The sequence below is a fragment of the Colobus angolensis genome, unplaced genomic scaffold, assembly GCF_000951035.1.
Source record: "Colobus angolensis palliatus isolate OR3802 unplaced genomic scaffold, Cang.pa_1.0 Scaffold3, whole genome shotgun sequence".
Lineage (NCBI taxonomy): Eukaryota > Metazoa > Chordata > Mammalia > Primates > Cercopithecidae > Colobus > Colobus angolensis.
In genome coordinates this window covers 22,496,623-22,523,152 of record NW_012116265.1, presented here as the reverse complement: position 1 = coordinate 22,523,152, position 26,530 = coordinate 22,496,623, and the positions used below count along the sequence as shown (strand labels likewise).

Sequence of the window (26,530 nt, the reverse complement as noted above, 5' to 3'; positions counted from 1 at the left end):
TTACATAGAGTTGCTATATTTGAATGTCATTACACGTACTGATAACTTTCTATAACTAAAAAAGTCTATCACTTGCTCTAAATTATTGCTCCCTAGAATATATGTGTATCTGTGAAGCTTGGAAATTTAGGGAGAAAATTTATTTTACTTTATTTTTTGGTAATGGCTGTTTCACTTTCAGATCTTAAAATGAACCACTAGAAAAAAAAAATGATTAGTGGTAAGCCTAGGAGAGGTGAAGATAGTAGTAATTTAAGGACGTTCATACCAGCAGCATTCATTTTCTTCTTAGGGTTCTGGCCTTGGCAGTAGGCAGTGCCAGTTTGTGTGGCAATCAAGGACCTCCTCAGTCAGTCCAAAATGCTCCAGTCCTGCTGACCAATGCTGTTTCAGATGTTGGAGCTTAATTTAAGACCACACATGAGAAAGCTAAAAACCCTACCTCATGCTTGCACATAGACATCTCTTCTGTAACTGACCTGACTTGTTTTGGTGTCCACGGTTGTTAGCCCGCCACTCTCCAGGTCTCAAAATTGGCGTCCTCTTGCTTCCCTAAGGCCCCCTCAGATAACTGTAGCCAATGACTACCCACTTATGTGATCACGTATACCTTTTTACTGCCATCCAGTCAGTACAAGAGGATTTGTCACCCAATATGTTCATCCTAAGTATATTTGCATAGGCTGTGCCAACATGAACATAATAGATTGATACTCAATACATGCCAATGAGCAAATAGGAATAACTAGCTGGGCACGGTGACAAGCGCCTGTAGTCCCAGCTGCTCAGGAGACTGAGGCAGGAGGATCATTTGTGCCCAAGAGTTAGAGGTCAATCTGGGCAACATAGTGAGACACTCTGAAAAAAAACAAAGAAAGAGTAACTTTTCTTTTATGTTTTTTGCCTGATGACTCAATAAACCAGTTCAAAAGTTACATAAATCCTCAACTCCTGGCTCCTGGAAAACCACTATTTTGAAGGTTGTTGTGTAGATGCATCAGTATTTGCACAGAGCTGCAGTGCTTATGGGTGTAGTTATGAGAGCATACACAGAGTCCTTGTGTAGCATGAAGTCGTAGTAAAGTCATGTCTACATAAAAGGTTTTAAACTCTACCAAGTATGACCAGAAAGAACAGTTTCTTTGCAAATATCAGTCAGGATCTAGATATATGTTGGTCAGTGTCTGACATTATGACTGGAAGAACTGGTTAAAGACCAAGAAAAATGCCTGCCCACAGTTGCCAGCACAGTTCAATTTCATGAATGTGCTTTTTCTAGTTGACCTAATAAGTTAACTGTTCATGCCACAAAAGCTGTGTTTCTTGAGAGTTGAGGAAAAGAAAGCCTTCGTATGTGTGGTTTACATTGAACATTAGGACTGCCTCAGGCTACTCTGGCACACTGGGCTGTCTGTGTGCCTCCGTGTATGCCCTGGTGTGTTTAAATTTTGTTCTCTGCACCCTCATTGTCATCCTATGTATGTGAGAAATATGCCTTCCATCTTTGTTTGGAAGTTACTCAGTTGTCTTTATATGTAACATTTCCTTCTCTAAATCTTTTCTGCCTGGAATGTTTTTTTTTTAAGTTACTAACATTTAATTGCCTCTCTTTTATATTTTTTCCTTATGATGTGAATGTTATTTTTCTGAATATTATGGACTAACTCAGAATTTGAAAGTTCAACCTCTGAAATAACAAAACCAGAACTTCTCTTAAGAGATGTGGTTAGCTCTATTTGCCTTAGCCTAGATTGTGGGTATGGATCATTTTAATTGGCAGTTTTTGCTTTGTGTCACTGTACACAATGAACATTCATGATTACGTAATATCTTGCTGTTTCACAGCAGAACTCCAGGTGATCTGGCCTAAGCAATCTTGGCACACCTCTTCCAGCTTTTGGGGGATGAGTAGTTATTTTATCCAGAACCAGTTACTTTTAGTAACCTCAAAGATTGAAAAAGAGGACCACCGAGGAAGAAATTTCAAGTGAACCTTGAGAAAATGAGCCCTCTGTCAAGCCACAGATGCTTGATGCAGATCTCACCAACAAAACGTTTTTTTGCTTTGTTCTATGAAGCAACTAATCCATTCATTCAGTTGATATAGCAAGCCCAAATTCTTCCACGTGTCATTAAATCATAAGGCCAAAAGTAATTCAGAAAGGACTGAGAGCCCATTCTTTGTCATATGTAAAGCATTCTACCAGGATGAGAATTCATACAATTGCTTTATTGGGGGAGGGGAATGAAAAAAATAATCTCAAGAGATTTCACAGCTTCTCTCTCTCCCTCTCTCTCTCTCTCTGGAATGAAAAAAATAATCTCAAGAGATTTCACAGCTTCTCTCTCTCTCTCTCTCTCTCTCTCTCTCTCTGTCTTTTAAGACAGGGTCTCTCATTTTGTCACTCAAGCTAGAGTTCAGTGGTGGCCCCGCAGCTCACTATAGCCTCGACCTTCTGGGCTCAAGAGATCCTCCCACCTCAGCCTCCTGAGTACCTGGGACTACAGGCATGCACCACCATGCTAAGCTAATTTTTAATAATGTTGTAGAGACAGGGTCTCACCATGTTGTCCAGGCTGGTCTCATACTCCTATGCTCAGGCAGTCTTCTCACCTTGGCCTCCCAAAGTACAGGAATTACCATCATGAGCCACTGAGCCTGGCCCATACAACTCTTCTAAATAATTTCAGTATATAATAAGTCCTCTCCCTTTTCAATATTTAATTCCATTCCTCTAGCTACAGCTCAAATACACTATTAAGAGAGAATAATTTTTTTTATGAGCTGAATATTTTCTCAACATGAAGACTTTTGACATCTAAGATTCTGAGAACATGTGGTTGGCCCTTTTTGCGTTAACCTGGTTATTGGACATAGATTATTGACTATAAGGTGTTCATTTGCAAAAAAACAAAGAAGGAAAATTTGGTATAGCTCTCTGCCCCCAGGCAAGTTGAGAGAGGAACATAAGGAAAATAGATTTGGAACCTGAGACCCTGGTTCAAGTCTCAGTTCTACCACTGATCAGCTATGTGTCCTGTGGCCAGTTGTACCATTTCACCTGGCTTGTGCCTCATCTGTAATCTAGGAGATGGCATATTGGCCATGGAATACACCATAGGATCTTAAGGTGCACAAATTAAATAGATACAAGCACATGGTGACAAATGTAGATGGCTTACTATTGCATCTTTCAGTTCACTGGCCAGCAAACTGCATTTCAGCAGTCAGCTTGTTCAGTCTACACAATAGACAGCAGGTCAGAAACTAAGTGACTGATGGATAAAGCCTGCAGCTGGTAATGTGCCATGTCATACACATTAGCATAGCCTAGTACCACCAAACCAAAGTCCTGTTCCACCTACTAAATGGCTGTTTTTATATGTTTGTTGAAAATAAAAAAGATGATCAAATGTATTGCAGACTGTAAATGTCATTTTAAGACCAAAGGTTTTTTGTCATTTCCTTTTGTAAACTCTTCATCACCTGCCTTAACACTTTTCTAGTGACTTTTCTTTTAACAGGCAGGTATCTCCCACAGCTCTTAGAACTACACTTTGTGTGTTTCATCCTATAATCATATTTTCTCTTCTCAAGCTTCCGGCTTTTTTTTCTTTATCCTTTTTAGATGCAAAACCTGCACATGACACTCTTCTCAGCTATGCCCAATAAAATGATAATGTTCATAGATATCTTGTTAGCTCCTTATTAAATAGCTTAGCATTACAGGCTTTTCAGCTTCTGGTCCACAATGATCCCTGAGGCTTCTGCTGCTGCATATAGCTAGCCACTCATTTCCCTATGCTGTATGTGTTAGTATGCCCTTATACTGTGAAATATCTGCCTTTTATAGATGGACAATTTTTCTTTACTGCAGTCACTTGGATATCTTCTTTGTCAACTTAATCATCCCTACTTCACTTGTTTGTTTTCCCCCCAGTCCTTTGGAATTAGTGTCTTCTAAGTTGTGTTCCATACTCTATTGGATAGAGTACAGAATTGGCTAGTGCTGAACACAGTGGGAGGAGTCCTCCTTAATCATTATCCTCCACATTATCTGTCACCCAAAGGCTTGTTATTTGTACAAGCAATCACAGGAAACCCGATCAGCTCTCCTCCCCTTGGTATTAGACCAGCATTCAGCCTTTGCCCAGATTTTGCCACAGCCATTTGACAGGTGACTAATTGCTGCTCTCCACTTCCTGAAAATATCATCTTTATGAGGCCAAGCTTGTCTAAAACCCCCTTGCCATGCCTAAATAGTAGATGACTCCAAGTTTTCCCATCAGCAGCTTTCTACAACACAGACAGCCACTGGCTGGCAGATGTTTTTCACAGGATGTGATGGTCTCAGTGACAATGCAGGAATTCACAATGGTCCCCTCAGACCTCATAGGTTCAGCACTCAGGGCCTTTGATTGATGACATTCAGGCTTCCCAATCCTGGGTGGCTCATCACTTGGCAAAGTCAGCAAATAGATGTAGTTCCTCCTTGTAAAGCAGCACCCGCTGAGAGTAGCGTCTTTTTTGCAGATTGGTCATCTAGCATCCCCTCCTATAAAGCTTTGCCATAGCTGGGAATGTAAAATCACCAGGTTGCAGCACATGTGGTCCGTGGTTTCATTTGAGCATCAGGTCAAGATAAGAAGTTTGGACAGATTCAGGCTGTCCCAGATCCTCGGTGACCTCATTGCCTCTTTTCTTTCTTTCTTTTTTTCTTTCTTTCTTTTTTGAAACAGTCTCACTCTGTCACCATGCTGGAGTGCAGTAGCGTGATCTTGGCTCACTGCAACCTCTGCCTCCTAGGTTCAAGCGATTCCCTTGCCTCAGCCTCCCAGCCTCCTGAGTAGCTGGGACTACAGGTGCATGCCATCATGCCCGGCTAATTTTTTGTATTTTAGTAGTTGGCCAGGATGGTCTCGATCTCCTGACCTTGTGATCTGCCCACCTTGGCCTCCCAAAGTGCTGGCATTACAGGCGTGAGCCACTGCGCCCAGCCTCTTTCACATGGGGTATCATGTACTTGTGTATCCTCTCTTCCTTTTCAAAATTAACATCCTGACATGGCCAAACAGAATCTCAGATTGTTCCTTTTTAGGAAAGGAGAAATGCCCTATAGCTTATAGAAAAATTAAAGTTAGTACTTTCTTCATGTAGAATTTAGAGACACCTTGAGTAAATTTCTGGTGATTCCAATTTGACCATACTCAGTTAAACTCACTTCTTATACATTCAGAAAAGTAATAGATATTGCAGTTATTATTTCCTGTTGTATCTAATGCTCTTTTGTTAGATATTATTGGTTCTTTCCTTCTTATGTAATTCCTATGAAGAGATTTAACTCTCTGAGTGAAATGAAATTGAAGCCTATTAAATTAACACGAAATTTCCAGGATAATGAAAGAGCCCAGCCACACAGCTCACCTTAAAAAGTATGAAGCTGATAGCTTCATGTTAGTTGTATTGTAATTTAATCCACTTCAGAGATTCTTAGGTGAAGTGCATAGGTGCACATCCCTTGATACAGTCTCAGGCCAGTGGGTCGGTCAGGCAGCTGCAAGGAGCCCACCCACAGCTGTGCCCAGAGACAGACTCATTTTAGAGTGGGAGGAGTTGAGGGGCTAATGCAGTATTTCTTCAACCCAAAAAAACATGAGAATACTTTGGAAGTGTATTAAAATACAGATTTCTAGGGCTCCAGAAGATCTAACACAAGCCCAGGATTCCCCAGTTACATCAGTACATACAGGTGGCCACATTCTGTGGCTTGAGAAACACTGCTGCCACGACTTCACCTTCTTCATCTAGACAATATGGAACTGGATTTTGACCATCATAACAGTGTGTATAATTCAGCTGGATGTGAGTGAGCAGTAGGCCTCAGCTGCTGTGAACACTTGGAGGATATTTTACCTAATCTTCCAGGCATTATTCCTCCTTTACTAAATTAAATATCTAGGATTGGAACACAAGAAAGTATGCTTTAGAAGAGCTCCCAGGTGATGCTCACAGGCCCACTGAATTAGAGGCCATGTGTACGAAAGTGCACAATTTCATGCTCTGAGTTGTGTGCATTAAAGAAGAAAGCCATACCAGTGGATTGTTCATTTGTTTCTCTCATACCTTTGTGCCTAAATCTAATCAATTGTTAAGTGGGGCTGTCTCAGTTATAACCACTAGTGAAAAGAAGGGCACTGGCATTTCACACCTGGAAGCTAGTGTCAGCCCATTGTGTTCATAGATAAAACCGGAATTGGGGTTGATCTTATTTAACCAGTTATCTTTTTAAGAATACATGTGTAAGCCAGGTGTGGCCATGCGCACTTGTAGTCCTGACTACTTGGCGGGCTAAGGTGGAAGGATCCCTTGAGCCCAGGAGTCTGAGGCTATAGTGATCTATGATTGCACCACTGCGCTCTAGCCTGAGCCACGGAGCAAGATCTTGTCTCAAAAACAAAAACAAAAATTAAGAAAATCATAGCCTTATTTTGTCTGTTTTGGGACTGAATATAAATGGAATCATACTATCTGTATTAATTTGTGTCCTGTGTCTTTAAGTCAACATTATGTTGCTAAGATTTATCCATGTGTTGCAGGTAACATTAGCTTATCTCCATTGCCATATTATATTTACAGTGTGAGAATATAGCAGCTCATTTATCCACTCTACTGTTGATGAACATTTGGATTGTTTCCAATTTGGGATATTCAGAATCTTTGTTTTTTCTTTTTCCTCTTCTTTTTTTTTTTGAGATAGAGTCTCATTTTGTCACCCAGGCTGGAGTATAGTGGTGTGAACTTGGCTCACTGCAGCCTCGACATCCTGAGCTCAAGCCATCCTCCCACCTCAGCCCCCCAAGTAGCTGGGTCTACAGGCACACGCCACCACACCTGGCTAATTTCTTTATTTTTTATAGAAACAGGGTTTTGCCATGTTGCCCAGGCTGGTCTCAAACTCCTGAGCTCAAGTAATCTGCCCACCTTGGCCTCTCAAAGTGCTGGCATTACAGGTGTGAGTCACTGTACCCAGCCAATACTAAGAATTCTTGTACATGTCCTTTGGTACACAGACATATGTGTTTCTTTTGAGTTTCTAGGAATACAATAGCCATGTCAAGAATATACGTATGTTCAACTTAGTAGAGCCTCTGAACTAGTTTTCCAAAGTGGTTGTAACAAGTAGCACTCCCACCAGCAGTGTATGAGAGCTCTAGTGCTTCACATCCTTTCTGGCACTTGATATTATAAGTCTTTTTAATGTAGCCATTCTGGTAGGTGTGTAGTGGTCCTTCATTGTGGTTTTAATTTGCATTTTCCTAGTAACTGATGGTGTTGAACACCAGTGTTTATTGATCTAGGCTCACTGCAACTTCTGCCTCTCAGGTTCAAGTGATTCTCCTGGCTTAGCCTCCCAAGTAGCTGGGACTACAGGTGTGTGCCACCACACCCAGCTATTTTTGTGTTTTTAGTAGAGACAGGGTTTCATCATGTTGGCCAGGCTGGTCTCAAATTCCTGACCTCAGGTTATCTGCCCGCCTCAGCCCCCAAAGTCGTGGGATTACAGGCATGAGACACTGCACCTGGCCTATTGTGGGACTTTTTAATATCAAAATAGTTTCAGATTTACAGAAAAGTTGCAAAGACAGAGTTCTCATAAACCCCTCACCAAGTTTTCCCTGTTGGCGTCATCTTACATTAGCATAGTACATTTGTTATAGCTTGAGAATCAGTATTCCTTCAGCACTTTAAATATGTTATCCCACACACTGTGGGCCTGTAAGGTTTCCACCAAGAAGTTTGCTGCCAGATGTATTGGAGCTCCTTTTTATGTTATTTGCTTCTTTTTTCTTGCTGCTTTCAGATATCCTTTCTTTATCCTTGACCTTTGAGAGTTTGATTAATATATGCTTGAAGTAGTGTTATTTGGGTTGGACCTTTTTGGAGTTCTGTGACCTTCTTGTACCTTGATATTTATATTTTTCTCCAGGTTTGGAAATGTTCATTATTCTTTTGAATAAACTTTGTGCCCCGATCTCTTTCTCTCTCTACATCCTCTTTAGGGCCAGTAACTCTTAGATTTACCCCTTTGACAGTACAGGCACGGTGGCTCACGCTTGTAATCCTTATCTTTTTGTGAGGCCAAGGCTGGCAGATCACCTGAGGTCAGGAGTTTGAGACCATCCTGGCCAACATAGTGAAACCCTGTCTCCACTAAAAATACAAAAATTAGCCGGGCGTGCTGGCGGGTGCCTGTAATCACAGCTACTTAGGAGGCTGAAGCAGAAAACCTGGGAGCGGAGGTTGCAGTGAGCCAAGATAGTGCCACTGCACTCCAGCCTGGGTGGAGACTCTCAAAAAAAAAAAAAGAAAAACAAATTTACCCTTTTGAGTCTATTTCCTAGCTCTTGTAGGCATGTTTCATTCTTTTTTATTCTTTTTTCTTTTTTCTCCTGTGACTGTGTATTTTCATGTGGCCTGTCTTGAGCTCACTAGTTCTTCCTTCTGCTTGATCAATTCCATTGTTGAGAAGCTGGTACATTTTTCAGTTTGTCAATTCAATTTTCAACTCCAGAAATTCTGCTTGATTTTTAAATTACTATTTCCATCTCTTTGTTAAATTTTTGATAGAATTCAGAATTCCTTCTCTGTGATATCTTGAAGTTTATTGAACTTGCTCAAGGACAGGTATTTTGAATTCTCTGAATTCTGTGTCACTCTGGGATTGGTCACTGGTGCCTTATTTGGTTCATTTGATGAGGTTATGTCTTCCTGGATGTTCCTGATGCCTGTGTACATTCATCAGTGTCTGGGCATATGAAGAGTTAGGTATTTATTCCAATCTTGGCAGCCTGGGCTTGTTTGTACCAGTTCTTCCGGAGAAGGCTTTCCATGTATTCAAATAGGACTATTGTGATCTAAGCTTGTGATCACTGTAGATGTATCAGCACTAGGGGGCGCCCTCAGTCCAGGAACGCTTTAACTCTCACCAACTCCAAGAGGCGCTGCCTTGATGGGTTTGGGCAAGATAAGGGAGAATTCTCTGGGTTGCTAGGCAATGTCTCTTCTCTCTTCCCTCTTCCCTCTCAGAAGTAGTCTGTCTCTGTCCTGGGTTGCCTGGAGTTGGGGAGGGTGATTCAAGCACTCGCATGGCCACCACAGCTGGCACTGCACGGGGTCAGACCTGAAGATAGCACGGTATTGGGTGGCAGAACCAGCTGGGACTCAGCTTCCTCCCACTCTGGCTGAGAATTCCCCTCTGACCCAGAGCTGGTCTAAATGCTCCGTCCGTGGGTGCCAGCAAAATTCTGCTCAGTGTTGTGCTCTACTGTGACAGGCCAGCAGTGAGTTCCAGTGCAAAGTCCCACACCCTCTCCCTCCCCGATGTGCACAGATTCTCTCTCCAAGCAGCTGTGCCAGGGGTGGGGGAGGGGGCGTAGGCGATGCAGGACCATCTTTACCACCCTCTTCAGTGACTCTTTCCCCTTGATATGATGTGACAAGCAGGTACTGTGATCGCTCACCTGATTTTGGATTCTTATGAAGGTGCTTTATTGTGTGGATAGTTGTTCAATTTGGTGTTCCTGTGGAGGGACAGTTGTTAGAGGGTTCTATTCAGTTATCTTCCTCCCCAAGTCAATGTTGATACAGTATTATTAACTAAAGTCCATCCTTTATTTAGGTCAGGACCGTTCGTTTTTGACAAATGAAAGTGCCATTGAGGAATGCTTTGGGACCACATACTGTTGATTAAACCTCAAGTAAAAATAACTGAAAGTCTATTGTAGCAAGAGTGAGCCATCTTTGGTTTCACCCCATGCTGGAGAACTCAGAAAGGCTCAAATAGTGTGGTCCTGTGAGACCACTGGGCAGGAAGTATGAAAATCCTACAGTTAAAGGCCTTCTACCTTTAATATGAGTTTTAGTTAACTAAAACTCTCATACCTTATTTTGAAAATCCTGCCTTTTTCTGTTCTGGAATTCTTGAAACCCCTAAATTTTGGACTCTTTAGTCATGTAGACTTTAGTTTTATTATCTTTTTTATTTTTGAGATGGAGTCTCTCTCTGTCACCCAGACTGAAGTGCAGTGGTGCAATCTTGGCTCACCACAACTTCCACTTCCCAGGTTCAAGCGATTCTCCTGCCTCAGCTTCCCGAGTAGTTGGGATTACAGGCACACACCACCATGCCCAGATAATTTTTTTTTTTTTTAGAGACGGGGTTTCACCATGTTGGTCAGACTGGTCTCGAACTTGTGACCTTAGACGATCCGCCTACCTCGGCCTCCCAGAGTGGTAGGGTTAAGGCATAAGCCACTACATCCAGCCCTAGTTTTGTAATCTTTAACTGATGTTTGAAACATATTGATGAACAGGCTCCAGAGCCGACACGAATGCCAGCTGCCATGGGGAGGGAGCGCTCCCTGTGCCCATTGGCCTTGGATGTGAGGCTGAAGAGCCATAGCCCTGATTCAGGCTCCTCTCCTGAGCCTCCTCAGCTTGGTCCTAGAGAGCATCTCACAATCCCTAGCTGTGAGGAAGGCAAGACAGAGGCATGGAGATGGTAGACCTTTTGCTTCTCTTTCTCCTGTCTCTTGCCACTGCCAGACTTCTGTGACAAACTTCGGTGGTGACAGTGTGTTTGAAAGTGTTCCTGACAGTCTTAAGTATTTTGACTTTTTAAAGTGCAGACTAAGCACTAGTAGCCATCTGTCATTTTGAGAGCAGACATTTAAATTATAGTGAGAAAGCCAGGAAGGCCAGCCAGCCATCGCTGTTAATAGTTCATGAAAAATTAACTGTTGTTCAACCCAGCCATCACCCGTACCCCGGGCAACACTTTCATAGCTGACATAATGATCCTGAGATACACATGTCTTTGCCCTGCTTCTCCTCAGTACCATGAGCTCCCGACACTCTGCCAGCCCAGTGGTTTTCACCAGTGCCCGAAGTTCACCTAAAGAAGAGCTTCATCCAGCCGCCCCCTCACAGCTCGCACCGTCCTTCTCCTCCTCCTCCTCCTCCTCCTCTGGTCCTAGGAGTTTTTACCCTCGCCAGGGCGCTACTAGCAAGTACCTAATTGGATGGAAAAAACCCGAAGGAACCATAAACTCCGTGGGGTTTATGGACACGAGAAAGTAAGAGTTATTTTGCTTCCCTTACTGGTGGCTTGCTTTTAACATGATGGAGAATAGAAAACCTTGGAGTAATCTCTTACAACAAAAGAGACCAGGCTAGGGGGTTGGGAGGAGTTGGTCTGTTGGTGGGATTATTATGTTTTTTCGTAAGTAATATTTTCTTAAATTATTTCTCTGCCTCGTTCCTTAAACAAGATGTATTGCAAAATGTTAGGATTTGAGAATCTTAGATCTCAAAAGGATTGTGTTTGAAGGATACACTTCAGAATAATTGCCCCTCTGGTGCTAAGACCATACTAGTCCCTTTGATTATATTAATCACAGCCTTCCTGTGTAATTCTTAACTAGGCCAGTAGGCACCAGAGGGAATATTAGAAAGTGAGTGAGTACCCCTGAAAATAAAGGACTTTTTGACAAGGTAGTACAGCAAAACATTAAATGATTCATTCAATTATTTTGTTTTCATTTGTGCAAAGGTTGCATTTTAGATGTATACCTTGTGGTCTCTTAGTAAATCTGTTGCTAATTTTGGCTTAGTAAAACTAATAGCTTTCTTTAAAAGAGTGACTTATTCATCAGATTTTATTTTGTGTTTCAAATTGGTTTTATTTCTTCAGTAAGCATTTATATGAGTAGATTCTGATATAAGCAGAAGTAATTATCTGTTTCTCCACATAATATTTCTCTATTGACTTACATTCTTTAGAGCCTATCGTGCCCTTGAGCCAACCTTGTTGAGTTGGTATCTATCATCTCTTCCCTTTTTTTCCAGGCGTCATCAGAGCGATGGCAATGAAATAGCCCACACCAGGCTGCGTGCCTCAACCAGAGACCTCCGGGCATCTCCTAAGCCAACCTCCAAGTCCACCATTGAAGAAGATCTAAAGAAACTAATCGACCTTGAAAGCCCAACTCCTGAATCACAGAAGAGTTTTAAGGTACAAGACAGAGCTCAGGGTAGATGGCAGTTAGAAACAAGCCAGACATGATGGGGCTGTTAACCGTAGTCATGCTTTCCAGAAAGTGAGTCTCACTTCCTGCTATCATCCCATTTCCCTAATAACTGGTCCACAGTGTTTGACAATGCTCTGTCCCTGCAGCCACGTCTCATTAGTCATGGTTTCTATTAACATGGTCCTACCCTTGCAGCTGTTTATTCTTCTACTGTATCCTGCTCAGAGTGCATGATTCCCTGAACATCACTTAGGCGATATGACTTCTTGGAATCTGTGCAGAGACACCTGTGGCTCCTATGGAAAGCTAGAACGTTTTCCATAAGGGTTTTACTGTCTTCTGTCCGGAGGGTCCTCCTCTTCTCAGAAATGGCCCTGTTTGCTCCTGACCCTGTCCAGCAAACCTACTGGCCATATATGGTATTCTCTTCACTCAGAGAAACTGCCTGATAGACAGTCACTCTCATCGCCACACCCCCAAAAGTAAATGTGCAGCTGCTGCTTCAGTCCAGAATCTAAGTCTACCCACACACCTTCATTACTTTCCAAACTCTCTTGACTTCATAAAGCCTTCTATTTTATCTCAGAATTTCAGACTGTAAGTGTCTTCTCTAAAACCCAGTCTCTCTGCACCAAGTCCTGAATACCTGTCCAGCGTGTATGTTTGTGTCACCCAGACCTTTATGTGACCACATGGAAAGGTTTGTGTACTTGTCTCAGCTTGTAGGACCTTTGGAGACTCAAATTAAGGCTCTCTCCTTTCTTGTTCTATAAAGTGTGGAGTCTCACACCCCTGAGGATTGGAATGGGTGTTTATTGAGCTGGGCCTGAATTTATGTCACTCTGAGTGTAGGTATTTCTGTCTGAGGTCTTCTGGGTCTCCTAGGAGAAGGAAGTGCACCCCCGGAAAGGTTATGGCTGCAAACTTTGAAGTTTTCTGTTCTCTAGGTTCTTGGGTGGATGATTTGTAGTCTATTTGAAGAGACTGGAAAGCTTTAAGAAGGACCTTGAGAATTGAATTGATTGAAGTGGAAGCTAGAATATTTCCTAAACCACACACCAGCTTCACACTGTGATCAGAGTGCAAGAGGCATGGCGGGTGGAGCAGCTGTGTGGGGCTGGCGCCCTCAGGCTTCCCCAGCACCATGTCTGTGTGTGTGTGTGTGTGTGTGTGTGTGTGCGCGCGCGCGTGCACGCGCATCTCCCCAGACAGACCAGATAAACCCCCTAAACCTAAAAAATCGACATTCATAGGAACTGAATGTACCCCCAAGGACCACTCTAGAGTTTCGTCTAGAAATAAATGATTTCTTAACATGTTTATGTTAATAAATCATTGTACAGATGTAGCCACTCTTGATTTCTGTAATTTCCGTCTCATAAGCCAGCACTTAACAGTTCTGACTCATCATTCAGGGCACAAATGGTTTCCTTAGCAACCTTGCAAAAGATAGTGCTTGAAACTTCTTTCTTTATCCATCAAAACCCAAAGAGGTCTATTAAAATGTTTCAGTACCAGTTTCAAAATAAAAATTATTTCAGATTTTTCTTTTGAGGTTAAAGGGAAATAAAACCTGCCCTGAGTGGAGTTTTTCTTCCAACTCCTAGTTTAACATTTTTGGCAAGGGGCAGGCTCGGAGCCTTCATTCTTCTGATTTACTTACGCAGTAGAAATAATTGAAGGCAAATGTTTGATTTTGTCCTTATTCCAGGTCTTGGCTTTTATTTCCAAAATGAATTACTTTAGCATTCCTATTTGAAACAGGAGTGTGCTTTCTTTATGTTGTGACTGTATTACTGTGAGACTCTGTGAAGAAAGTGCTTGTGCTGGCTAAACCATCACAGCAGGAACTGGGAATAGGCTCAGGTTTTCTCTCTCCAGTTTCATCTTATTTGAGCAGGTTTAGTTTCAGATGAGTTAGCTTAGCTCCCTTTGTCTTCTGAGAGTCGTCCTCTGAATGATGGAAGCTCTGCTGTGTCAGTAAGGCTGGCATGCCCTTGAGAGGTCTTCCAGGCCACTCCTGGCTCAAGGCTCCAAACCACTGCCTCAGACTTCAGGATACTAGGTGTCATGGCCAGCTTTGGGCTGTGACACTCCGAAGCCACTCATGTGCCACACTGGTTTTCCTGGATCGCCAATGCTACCTATGAGCTTTTGTTAATATTGAGTGGCAGGGTCACTCCCAAGCTCGTTTGCCAGGAGAGCAAGGACCTCAAGAACAGTGGCAGAGTTGCAGCACTCTAAGAAACCTCACTGGCAAGCAGAGATGGGATAACCTTATTTTCCCCAAGGGTGGCATACAGTCTGACAAGTGAACAGACAGTTGTTCTGTGCCAGTGCTCTCAGGTATATACCAAAGGAGGAGGCTTCATGTGGCTCCAGTAATTAGGAAAAGCTTCTTGTCAGTGCAGGTGACACACGTCACTAATAACCAGGGGCACTGAAAAGGATGAGAGAACAGGAGACTGGCATGAAGCAAAACGTCACTTCTCCAGGCCCCATTCCTCACTGTGAGATAGAGGACCAGAGGAGATCAGTGGTGCCCAACCAGTCTTAAAGCTCAGGAAGCCTTTTTTTTTTTAAATCACACATGGAACCCCATTATATAGAATTCAGACAGCAGAGTTTCTCTTATGGGAGGGATGGGATGGCCTGGACTCCTGGGTCCCACTTGAACCTCTCCATAGCAGTGGTGCTGTAAGGAACCTTTAGGGCCTCCTTGGAGCACAAGTTCGAAGCAGCCCCCTTCTCGAATGTCCTCTGAAATCCCTCCAGGTGTGATCCCACTTCCAGTGCCATCCCACTCCACTGTGATTCTTTCCCGAGGGCTGGTAACACCAGGCAGCGCTCCTGGGCGATCCCAGGTACAACCTGCAAGGCAGGCAGGGGCGGCTCTTGGGAAGCGGATAGTTCTGTAAACCTTTAAGACTGAAGTTGAAGAGGATGGGGCAAGGGGCCATCCCAACATTCTTGGACAAGGCTGTGTTCTCCTACCTTTTAATGAATGAGCAGAACACCTTTGGGGTAGGTTGCTTTCTCTGCTTCCTGCCCTGCCTCCCTTCAGTGCAGGCTGTTTTAGCTTTTCATAGGGCACACTGCTTAAAGAAGCTCTTCAAGGTAGCTGTTCATGGCCTTGAAGCATATTAACGTTTCCCAAAGAGGCTGGAACTAGAATTGGCGGAGGATTTCACACCTGTAAAACTGTCAGGGTGGAGATACTGGAAAGGAAATCCCTTTACTAAAACCAGGGGTGCTGAAAACGATTTAGCAGCAGTTTTTCCGTACCGAAATCTGAGATCTGACCTGGCAGGCAGGAGCCTTCTGTGATAGTCCTAGAACGTTGCAGGTGGAGATGTTTTATTTGGTTTTGTTTTTAATCTGGTTTTATTTTTTAAGAAAATTAGTTAGCAAGCCATGTAATGGCTCTAATGCTTACTCTTCTCCACAAAAAGAGAAGGGAAATTGTCACTTTCATTCCAAGTTCTCTCTCTCAAAGCATTTATCACAGCAATTTAGTTTCTAGACAAGTACATATGTACTTTGGATTTAATTCATCGTGAATTTTTTAAAGTGAACGTAATTTTTACCCAGTTGGTAACACCTTGGGTGTATTCACAATGTGTTTGATTAATTATCTTTTGGTATTTATGCAGCAGCTATGCATACCACATTGGTAGCCTGGACCTGGTTCATCCCTGGCTAGTTGAGTGGAAGCATGCTAGGCCCTGTGTATCCACTGTGTATTTCAGCCCACTAAATGGAGCATTTGCTAAATCATTCTCTGTCTGCCCCTTCAAAGTATCATGGGAAGTCCCAGGGTGGCTTTTAACCAGTGGTGACAGCCTCCTCACGTCTTCACCTGTTCTCCACATCGTTTTCCCTATCGAGGCAGGCAGTGGCCTAAGAGGAACTGAATCAGAATGACTTTATTGTTCACGGGTCAAATGTTCTGTTGCCTTTCAGGTTGCTATTTTTAATGTGTCTGCTGTTCTCAGTGCAAGGGATTCTCAGAAGCTTGCTATTTGCAGAAAAAATCTCAAGTAAAATCAAATTTGGTCACAAAGGCAAAAGATGTCAATAAGAGATACATCTGGAACTATTTGTCATGTATAAATAAATATATAGTTATTTGTTATTTATAAAGTCGACTTCCCTATTATTTCTTTCTTTATTTTTTGAGATAGAGTCTCACTCTGTTGCCCAGGCTGGAGTTCAGTGGCGCAGTCATGGCTCACAGCAACCTCTGCCTCCTGGGTTCAAGCGATTTTCCTGTCTCAGCCCCCAAGTAGCTGGGATTACAGGCGCACACCACCACGGCTGGGTAATTTTTGCATTTTTAGTAGAGATGGGGGTTTCACCATGTTGGCCAGGCTGGTCTCGAACTCCTGACCTCAAGTGATCTGCCCACCTTGACCTCCCAAAGTGCTGGGATTACAGGCATGAGCCACCACACCCAGCCTACCCTATTCTTATTTCATGAATACAAATGCATCTTCAAAAAATAAACTTTCTCCAAAACTCATGAAATGTATCTACCTCGATAGGTTCAGTTGGTGTAAGTTAGTAATCAAGAGCTACCTGCTATGTGAGTTAAAATATTTTGATGATCAAATGCCCTTGTTGCCCAGCAAGCATGTTATCATCTGACAAGCTTATCAGGACACCCTCCTGGCACTGTGGCTCTCTGTTCCCCCAGGGGCCATAACACCATTTCTTCATGCCACTGACACCCGCCATTGTGCTCAGTCCAGCATTTTGTTTAATCCCTGTGGTAATCCTGAGAGGTTTTGTGCTCCCATTGTACAAACGAGGAATTAGGCTCAGAGAGATTGTATGATTTGGTGAGAGACACAGGATTTAAATAAAACTCATATTTGTCTAATCCTAAAGTCTTGTTTTTAACCACACACGATCTTGTTAAATCCACTTAATCACATACCTGAATCACGTAGGGAGCACCGATAGACTGTAGGCAGCGTGCCAGACTGAGGAATAATGACCAGGAACTCTTGGGTTAGCTCCTTGAGGATGTAGAAATAGACAATGGGCCCTGAAGCTTCCTTGCTGGGGGTGTATCTGAACCAGTAACTTGGTTATCCCACCCTCCCCCAACCTTGGTCTCAGGGATCTGAACCAGAAAATTGACTTTCTTTTGTCTCGATCCTGTTTTTCAGTTCCACGCACTCTCCTCTCCTCAGTCTCCTTTCCCCAGCACCCCCACCTCACGGCGGGCCTTGCACAGAACACTGTCGGACGAGAGCATTTACAGTAGCCAGAGGGAGCACTTTTTCACCTCCAGGGCATCACTTCTGGACCAAGCCCTGCCCAACGATGTCCTCTTCAGTAGCACATACCCTTCTCTTCCCAAGTCACTCCCATTGAGGAGGCCTTCTTACACCTTAGGAATGAAATCGCTGCATGGTAAGTGGTCTTTCAGCTGCAGCCTGGACAGCCCTGTTGATGATTGTCAGTGTCCCCAGACGTGGCTGCCACTTGGTGTGCTCTGAGTGGGGTCCTGTATCCATGCTCAGATGGTCTCAGCTCACCCGCCCCTTCGTCATTTGCCCTCTCTCTCCTGTAATCCCAGACCACCACAGTCACCCAGGATGCTTGCCAGAAGTAACGGATTCCCACACTGGACCCAAGACCTCCTGAATTTGAATCTCCAAAAGAGTAGTCTGGGAATTGGTATTCTTAGCAACCATGCCAGCTGCTGTTTTGATTGAGCAAATTTGGCTAGCACTAGATTAGTTATTTCTTAGAGAGTTGTATACATGGCTTCCTATAGCCACCGTAAGAACCCAGACTTGCCATTCCTCTCAGTCTTTCCCAGGCTGTAAGGAAATTGCCTGTGGTGTCAACCACTCATTTGTTGACTCATTGATTTATTCATGCAGTGAGCAGGCAAGCATTATGTAAGGAAAAGGCCTGTGGATAATGGGTACCTCCATGTTCTTGCACCTGGTCCACATATGCGTTGTTTGCTTTGTGACCCAACTAGATCCCTGTTTTATTAAGGGCCATGTTCTGGGACTCGGGATTTAAAATTTGGTTTTTCCCTTTTTCCTGTCTCTGTCCTACCCCATTCCAGGGCTCGACACCTCCCCTCATAGCTGTGGCCCAGCACAGCAGATGCCTGTCGTGGAACCAGTGTTCCTGATCATTTACCAGATGCACTGCCGTCACCCTTCCTCCCTTCTGTCCTTTTTCCTTTTGCGAACTCTGCTGCAGCTGTTATGTCTCTCGTGTCCATTCATATCCATGTTTCTTTTCCTTCTGCTGCTTCTCTGGAACAGTAATTTCTTTACATCTCTTGCTTTTGCTGCCTTATTTTTGAGCTCTCAGCCCACACTCATGAATGTTCCTCCATGTCTCCGTCCTACTCACTGCTCAGCAGCACAGTCCCACCCACCCTGCTCGCCCCGGCAGGCATCACACAAGGCTCATGCCAGCTTCCCCTGCTCCCTCCCCCATCCACCTGCAGCTTATATCTGGGTTCTCTTTGCTCCAGGAAGTCACCTCCAATGAACCAAGGTTGGCACATGAAATGACCACTTTTTATCATCAGACTCCAGAATAAGCCTTCTGGTAGTGACCTCCTGCCCCTAACCTTTTTCTCTCCTTCTCTGCCTACATCAGGGTCTGTCTTCCCTGAATTCCATTATTCCTGCCTTACTTTGATTGTTCTCTTATTTCCCTGTACTTTTAATTTTGCCTTTGCAGTGTAAAGGTAACCCCTTTGTGAAGTCTTTTCTGCATGTGTCATGTCAGAGTAGGCCCTGAGTCGTAGAAGCCTACATTCCAAAAGAGCAGCCCAGAAATCTGCCTCCCCACACGTGGTCATTGTCCAGACGAGGAGTCCTGGGACTAAAGGCCCCATGTGAGTCCACAGTGGAAGGGAAGGAACAGGCAGCCCTCTCTGAGGCCCTTCCCATCAGCTTGTCTTGTTTTCCTGAATGGGATAGCAGCTGCAGTGATTTCACATCCTAACCAAGCAGTCCTCATTGGGCTGATCCCTCAGCCCTACCTTGCTTGGTGACTTCCACTGAAATGTGTTTGGGGGATGAGGAAGGGTGACTTCTTTCATCTCCCACGTGGAAAGTTGGGCCCCAGAGATAAAAGGGCAGAAAGGTTGTGAGTTACAGAATTATCTGTTCCTCCTCCTTACCCTTGGTGGGAGCACATTTAAGTAGAACTTAACGTTTAATATCTTGCAGTATTTGTTAACTTCCATTTACTCATAATTTTGCTAATTTTAAGCACAGTAATAACCAGCAGCTGTACTTCAGAGAAGTTCTTTTTGTAATTTGAAAGGGAAAACAAAGCACTTAATACACTGGCTTACCGGGCTGTCATAATACATGAAATCTTTAACTCCTGGTGAATAGGTCTTTCTGGAGTCACTTAAGTATTCTAGCTGAGCATTTAGCTTTAACTTTGTGTTCCCATGGACCTGAGTGTTGCAGTCACCTTCCAAGGGTGCTTGCTCCTTCTCGCAGACTGGTTTGCTCTGCCCTCGCTTCCACCCAGCTTCTGCCTACTGAGGGCATTTTTATGTCATGAGCAACATTTTCCCTGGACCCCAACAGCCGTCCTTCCTGTTATCTGCCTGCATTAACCTGAGTAGTAGGAGCTGCCTTCAGTGTTCAGGGTGGCTCACTCTGCCCAGTCCTCCCTGCCCCAGGCTAAGCAGAGCTTAGTTGTTAATATGTCAGTTTGTTGTTACAATGGTTTAATATTTGTATTCAATAAATTGTCCCCTTAGAAGAGCTTGGGATGTTAGACTGCTGCAACCCAAAATTGATCCAAAGAATAGCTCGTGTGATGACTGCACCCTTGGCAAGAATAATAGCAGTTCCACCCCTAAAATCACCTTCCTGTCTTAGCTCTGTCTGAGTAACCCAGCACACTTAAACATCCCTTGATTTGCCCCTCACACCCCCTTGGACACCTTTGACCATGGAACCCAGTGGGCTGCCCCTGAATAGCAGACAGGGCAGGCATGGGCCTTCTGTCCCTCACCACTCCCAGGCCAGATAAAAACAAACCCTGTTAAACTGGGTGCAGTGGCTCACGCCTGTAATCCTAGCACTTTGGGAGGCTGAGGCAGGTGGATCATGACGAGGTCAGGAATTCAAGACCAGCCTAGCCAACACAGTGAAACCCCATCTCTACTAAAAATAGAAAAATTAGCTGGGCATGGTGGTACATACCTTTAGCCCTAGCTACTTGGGAGGCTGAGGCAGGAGAATTGCTTGAACCTGGGGGGGCGGAGGTTGCAATGAGCCAAGATCGTGCAACTGCACTCCAGACTGGGCTACAGAGTGAGACTCTGTCTCAAAAAATAAAAAAAATAAGCCCTATTGTCCCCTCGAATAGGAAGAAACATCCCTGGTCTGGCTCCAAAATCCAGCTCTCTGTTGAAGTAGGCCTCTTCTTCCTGGCCCAAATCGCTTGACTCTGCGGGAAAGGAGGTGCTAGAGCTGCCCAGGCCCTGCTGTGGACAGACAGCTCTCACAAAAGCAGACTGAGTGCCTCAGTGCAAAACCAACTTGGTCATGACTCACTGTTGGAAGGGAGATAACAGGAGGTTGTAAAACAATGAAGACAGACTAGAGGAAGCCCATTCCTATTTCAAGTCAGCTTTAGAATAGCCACTAACAGCCTGCTAACCTGGACATTGGTAACAGTCACAAATGGCTGACAATCTGTTGTGGTAACAGGAAACAGGTAAGTTTTGAGTGGCTCTCCCACAGGCACAAGAAGCATCTCATTCCTCCTCCTTTCCTGCAGGAGAGTTCTCGGCCTCCGACAGCTCCCTCACTGACATCCAGGAGACCCGTAGGCAGCCTATGCCTGACCCTGGCCTGATGCCCCTGCCTGACACTGCTGCGGACTTGGATTGGTCCAACCTGGTAGATGCTGCCAAAGCCTACGAGGGTGAGTCCACTGAATCCACACAGGACAGCCCAGGATCCTTCAGGGCTACCCTGCGGGGTGCCGGCGGAGTGAGCAGTCTCCGTCCACGCTACTTCTCTGGACACACTCACAACATATGTGCCTCACCAGATGAGCTACCAGTTACTGAGCACTCAGTAGAGACCAGACCCTAAGCTGGACACTTAAGCACATGTTTTATGTAATCAGATGCCACCTGGTGTTTCCTCCACAGGATTCATAACATGAATGCCTCACCTCCTCTGTGTATGGGAAGGGCAGTGGGGAGAGGAATCTCAGCTGTCCCTTGACTGAAAAGAACACATGTCCAGAGAGGATCTTTCATCACGCCGCAAAGACGTTGTTGCTAAGTGTCACAGTGCTTGCCCTGCTTGGCCACGCGCCTGTCCTGACAAATGTGGGGCGTCTCCCTTGCCGTTCTCCCTCGTCTCTGTGTGCAGTAGCACGTTGTCTGTCTGCATCGTCTCCTTGCCAGCCTGCTGGCCATGTGCTCGCTTTAGGCTGGCAGTTCTTAAATGCAGGTCCTCAGACTGGTACTGATCTTGTCTGCTGTAATGAAAACAGAAAAAGTAGTGCAGTATGTGTGTGTAGACATAAGATTGTCAGCTGGGTTTTTTGTTTTGTTTTTTGAATGAAGACTGACTTTTTTCTACATTTAAAGATCTTTCTAAAATTTATAGTTCTTATTCTTTACAAAATTATAGCAGGTGATTTTTTTTTTCCTGTTTTTGTTGTTGTTGTTGCTCTTAATTAGGAGAATTGAAAATTGCTATTTAGTCAAGTTTGAATTTTGGGGGAAATTTACTAGGCCACAGAACCTGTAAGTCGGGCAACCATGGAGTGGTCAGCAGCGGATCCTTTTACCTTCATGCTGTTTATTTAGCAGATGGAAATACCTAGTTCTGACTTGATTTTTCAATTTGTTGGTTAATCTCCTTCATATACAAATGGTAGAAGTTTTGGTTTTTAATAGGAGATTATTTTAAATTCGATTTAGTTTTCTTGGCTTAAATTTTAACTTGGTATGTTTTGGAACACAGGTGGTATGGATTTATGTTAAAGCCAACCAGAGTGTCCAGGAATCTTGTGGAAGACATACTTCAAGAAGTTTTAAGTATAATGCTAGCTCTCGAATGCATTTATTTCATTGCTGAGTGGAAAGCCTTGGTCTGGAAATTTGGCACAGGACTGTTTCCAGAGAAACATTTCATAGAATGCTACTGTGATGAGCAGGGAAGAGGGGGAACTAGAAATTGACTCACAAATGTTTTTTAAAGGGAAATTACAATGGTACAATCCTCTTACAGCTAAAACAGTCATATTTTTCCCTGTGAGAGCTTGGAAATACTAGACATGACTGCCAACTAGACCACTTGTTGACTTTGATAGATAGGGCCCAGGGATGTGGTTCCAAAATACTCAATGGTTTCTTCTCTCCTTTCCAGTCCAGAGAGCCTCGTTTTTTGCTGCTAGTGATGAAAACCATCGCCCCGTGAGTGCTGCATCCAACAGTGATCAGCTGGAGGACCAGGCTCTGGCCCAGATGAAGCCTTTCAGCAGGTTGGTCCCCGTGCGAGGGCAGCACTCTGTACCTTGTGTCACACCTGCCAGTGACTGCAGCTGTGGGGAGAAGAGATGGAAGCCACACAGAGTAGCTGAGTGAAGCTCATCACCGCAGGGCCACTTTACATTTTAGTCAGAAAGCTTTGTAACTAAATACAGTAGATATAATTAAACTATTCTTGATGACTTACATGGCCATAATGACGAATATTCATTATTATTTAATGCCATAATACATTTATGCCCTCAGGACCAGTTGGGTCAGGTAGGAGAGAGCATTTGCTCTAAGTATCCCCGCGCTCTGTGCTGTGTAGTCCTGCAGTCTGGGTTTTCAGTATCTTCCACAGTGTCACTGATGGTCATGCTTCTACATGCGCTTGCTGAGTCCTAGTGGTTTGAGATGTAGCCATGATGCCTTAGCTGCAATTGCATGAGTAGCTAAGACCACACACTTGAGGACCAGAGACGACCTGCCTATCACATCAGCTCCCCAGCTTCCTTCCCACACACAGGGGAGCAACTCCTCTTTCAAAGCCCACTAGAGATCCCAGAGCCTCCCTGGGAATCATTTTACTGTTTGACAATTATGTCTGCCAGAAAGTACCTCTTGTGCTGCCAGAGAGACCATTTTCACTATTGTGCTTCATTCTTTAGTCGTGAAGATGCAGCATCTTTAACAAAGGAAGCTATTGATTTCCTGCAGTTCAAGCTTGTATTACCTTTTTTTAAGATTACCATTTTATTTTGTAAAGTAAAAATACTCACTGGGTCGCCATACCGAGTAATTTGACATTGAAAACCATTTTATAAATACAGCCTCCTCAGATTAAAAAAAAAAGAAATCCCAGCCATGGAGGCCCCTGCCAACATGGTCTTTTGTTTCTTGTTCCCAGCAGTAAAGATTCCTCTCCCACTCTGGCTTCTAAAGTGGACCAGCTGGAAGGTATGCTGAAGATGCTTCGGGAAGATTTGAAGAAGGTAAACACGTATTCTCAAAGCAAATTGCCCAGTCTGTGCAAACTGCCCTTGAACCTTGAGAGCCCTTTTTAAGTAGCGTAGTGAAATAAGATGTGGGTGTCTTCCCAGTGCCTGCACGTGTTTGGGGCTGCAGGGATCTCAGTTGCCACTGGAACACACACTGCAAGGAGGCGTTCGGCGTCAGGCATACAGAAAAACTGTTCACTAATTTGTGAAAAGCTTTGAACCCCAGCCAGCCCCACCTGGGTCCTCTCCCGCCCTCCCCACTCCTTGTGTAATGTGTTGGTAGCCCAGACTCCCATGTAGTTGGTGTTACTGGGGCTTTTGCACCAAAAGAACTGAATGTTTTGTTTTTTGGGCGGCCTTGACTATACCAAGACATCAACCACCAAAACAATTGTCTAAAATTTAAGACAATCCTGACTAGCAAGGACGTTAAAATACACATTAATGTACTTACATTCCAGCATTACTTACAGCTAATCCTGCGAGGTTGAATCTCTCTAGAAGCCCTGTTCCCTGAGCTGAGAGTGTCTTAGCACCTGATACCAGGCTGTTTAGACAGGTGTTTGGAGGAACAAAAAACAGAAATGGGCAAAAGATCAAAACAGGTCCGTAGCTACTTCTCAGAAGAGCTGGCCAAGGTGGGGCCACACCTCTTAGCTTTTCTACTTCACTCTACCTCCCAGGAAAAAGAAGACAAAGCCCACCTTCAGGCGGAGGTGCAGCACCTGCGAGAGGACAACCTGAGGCTACAGGAGGAGTCCCAGAATGCCTCGGACAAGCTGAAGAAGTTCACGGAATGGGTCTTCAACACCATAGACATGAGCTAGGGAAGGCTGAGGAGGACAGGGGAAGGGCCTGGACACTCCCTCCAGTGAGTGTCCTGCAGCCCTTTTCCTTCCATAGAAAGCATTCTCAGAGCACCTTCCCTGGCTTCCTACTCTGCCCCTTTTCGGGGAGTGCACAACACAATAGTTGCAGATCAACAATCATCACCTGCCTTTTGTAGAAAAGAAAAACAAAAAAAGTAAATAAAAATTTTAAACAGTAAAATAAAAGTTTAACTGCTAAAATGTGAATGTCTTTATTTTTTTGCACAATATCTTTATCTGTTATGTATTTAAGAAGAAACTGGGCCTTGGACCAGGGCGCCTCCTGGCCCATCTGCCTCTATTCCCATCAGCTTTCTTATCAACTTCAGGTAACCCAAGCTTTCCCTTGTTATTCTAACAAATGTCATTATTCCTAGAAAAAGAATGTTTTTATAACTTGTTTGGGGAGTGGAGAGGGATATTTCCTTACCTTCTTCCCTAAAATGCCTGGAGAGGGAGTTGCTTTGAGAAAATGCCTACCTCCCTTGAATGACTCGTGCATGAGCTAGTGCTGTTTGTACCTGTCTTCCAGAGATCAGCAGGACCAGGGTTATTTAACAGCAAGTCAGTAAACCAGAGCACCTCTGACAGTGCTTGCAGGCCACACCCCTTCTCAGTCCTGCATTGTGAGGTCATTTCCTGCTTCTCCCTTTCCCCAGGAAGATGGTCCCACTTGTGCTGCAGGACTCTTTTTTGTTTGGCTTAATTGAGCCCCACTAAATTGGAATCAACCTATCTTACAGCTTCCTGGCTCCAAACAGTAATTGATTTCAGAATGCCCCCAAACTAAAACCTTATTATCTGTATGCATTTTGAATGCATTTTGGTCAAAGTATACGTCGTTTTAAAGATTTTTAAAGACAAAAATGTGGCACAATTGGTTTTTCTAGCTTGCTCAAAATGACCATATCTCTAAATCTTTCTCTCCAGAGCAAGACTTCACCAGTATTTGTAACTAGGAAAAGCTAACAGTGAATGTTTGTGAATTTTAATCCTTGATTGTTAGAAGCAATGATTGTGATAGGAATGGGCTTTTGAAATCTGCATGTCCCAGTGTGAAATTTCAGCACGGTATTTTCTGCATCCTTTCGTGGCCATCCAAAGGATTCCGCTGCAGAAATTATTGATGTGCTATTTTTCCTGTCTTGTGATGCAGGCTGCTTCGGGCCCCTGGGTCACTCTTCCAAGGCCCTCGCTGCTGTAGAGCACAGAGACATGGGGCTGGCCAGTGTTGACTGACCTGAGGAGACCCCTTTGTTTGTTGCCTTTGGAACTGTCACTAAACCGACCCCTCTGCCCTTTCAGTGGCAACTCTGGTCTAAGGGAACATTCAGCACTCTGGCGGCATCTGATTGGAAGTTCCCTCCCCCAAGGAATTCCTCTCTCCATCCCTGAAAGAAAACAGGATGGATTTTCCTCTCTTCTCCCCGCTACATTCACTACCAGATTTTTATGCTACAGTTTCATTCTTGATTGTGATTTCTCCATGGGATTTTTTTTTTCTGGTGACATTTCTATCATGGAAATAGGAAGATTTCGGAGTGCTTTGTAAAGATTTCAATTGTCTGTCTCTTTCTCTCTTTGACTTGTATGAAGGAGATTGTACATTGCCTGATACCTCTTTGTAAATGAGAAATATTGCTAACATCCAAGCATTCTGAAGTCTTGCTTATCCTTCTGAGTTTAGTTCTCATTTCATTTTACATTTTGTTTGGGGACTTGGGGCAAGCTATTTATTAGAGTTTTGCAACAGAGTTCTTGTTTGAAGCCTCTAAAGACTACTTGTAAAATTCAAAGAATAAAATTCATTTTAAATGCTCTTTTAAAACGCTTTGGTATTATTGCTTGAGGTTTCCTTACTTGAAAGACCGCCCAATAACTCATTGACCCTCCTTGCATCCGAATTTTTTCATCAAGCTTTATTAACACTAATGATGATTCTTGAAAATTTTCTGTCCTTTTTAGAATGTTAATAAACTTTTTTACTCTGTCCACATGTCGATAGATAATTACTATTTTGCCTTCTCTGCTTATGATTTAATATTTGCAGAGCACTTTATAATTAG

General features: G+C 43.9%; 1 protein-coding gene across 4 annotated transcripts in view; it reads left to right on the top strand.

Annotated features, from left to right (window-relative positions):
- SIPA1L1 (signal-induced proliferation-associated 1 like 1) overlaps positions 1 to 26,292 on the top strand; it is a 221,344-nt gene extending 195,052 nt beyond the window's left edge. For 2 of the 4 annotated variants that reach the window (XM_011949634.1, XM_011949633.1), the window contains 7 exons: positions 10,897 to 11,136; positions 11,909 to 12,074; positions 17,265 to 17,511; positions 20,884 to 21,030; positions 22,494 to 22,608; positions 23,505 to 23,589; positions 24,279 to 26,292. In XM_011949634.1, coding sequence (XP_011805024.1) covers positions 10,897 to 11,136; positions 11,909 to 12,074; positions 17,265 to 17,511; positions 20,884 to 21,030; positions 22,494 to 22,608; positions 23,505 to 23,589; positions 24,279 to 24,422 — 1,144 coding nt within the window. In that variant the 3' untranslated portion in view covers positions 24,423 to 26,292. The remainder of the gene's footprint in view (positions 1 to 10,896; positions 11,137 to 11,908; positions 12,075 to 17,264; positions 17,512 to 20,883; positions 21,031 to 22,493; positions 22,609 to 23,504; positions 23,590 to 24,278) is intronic. The other 2 variants (XM_011949635.1, XM_011949636.1) reach the window with 1 other exon arrangement.
- Positions 26,293 to 26,530: the final 238 nt, after the last annotated feature.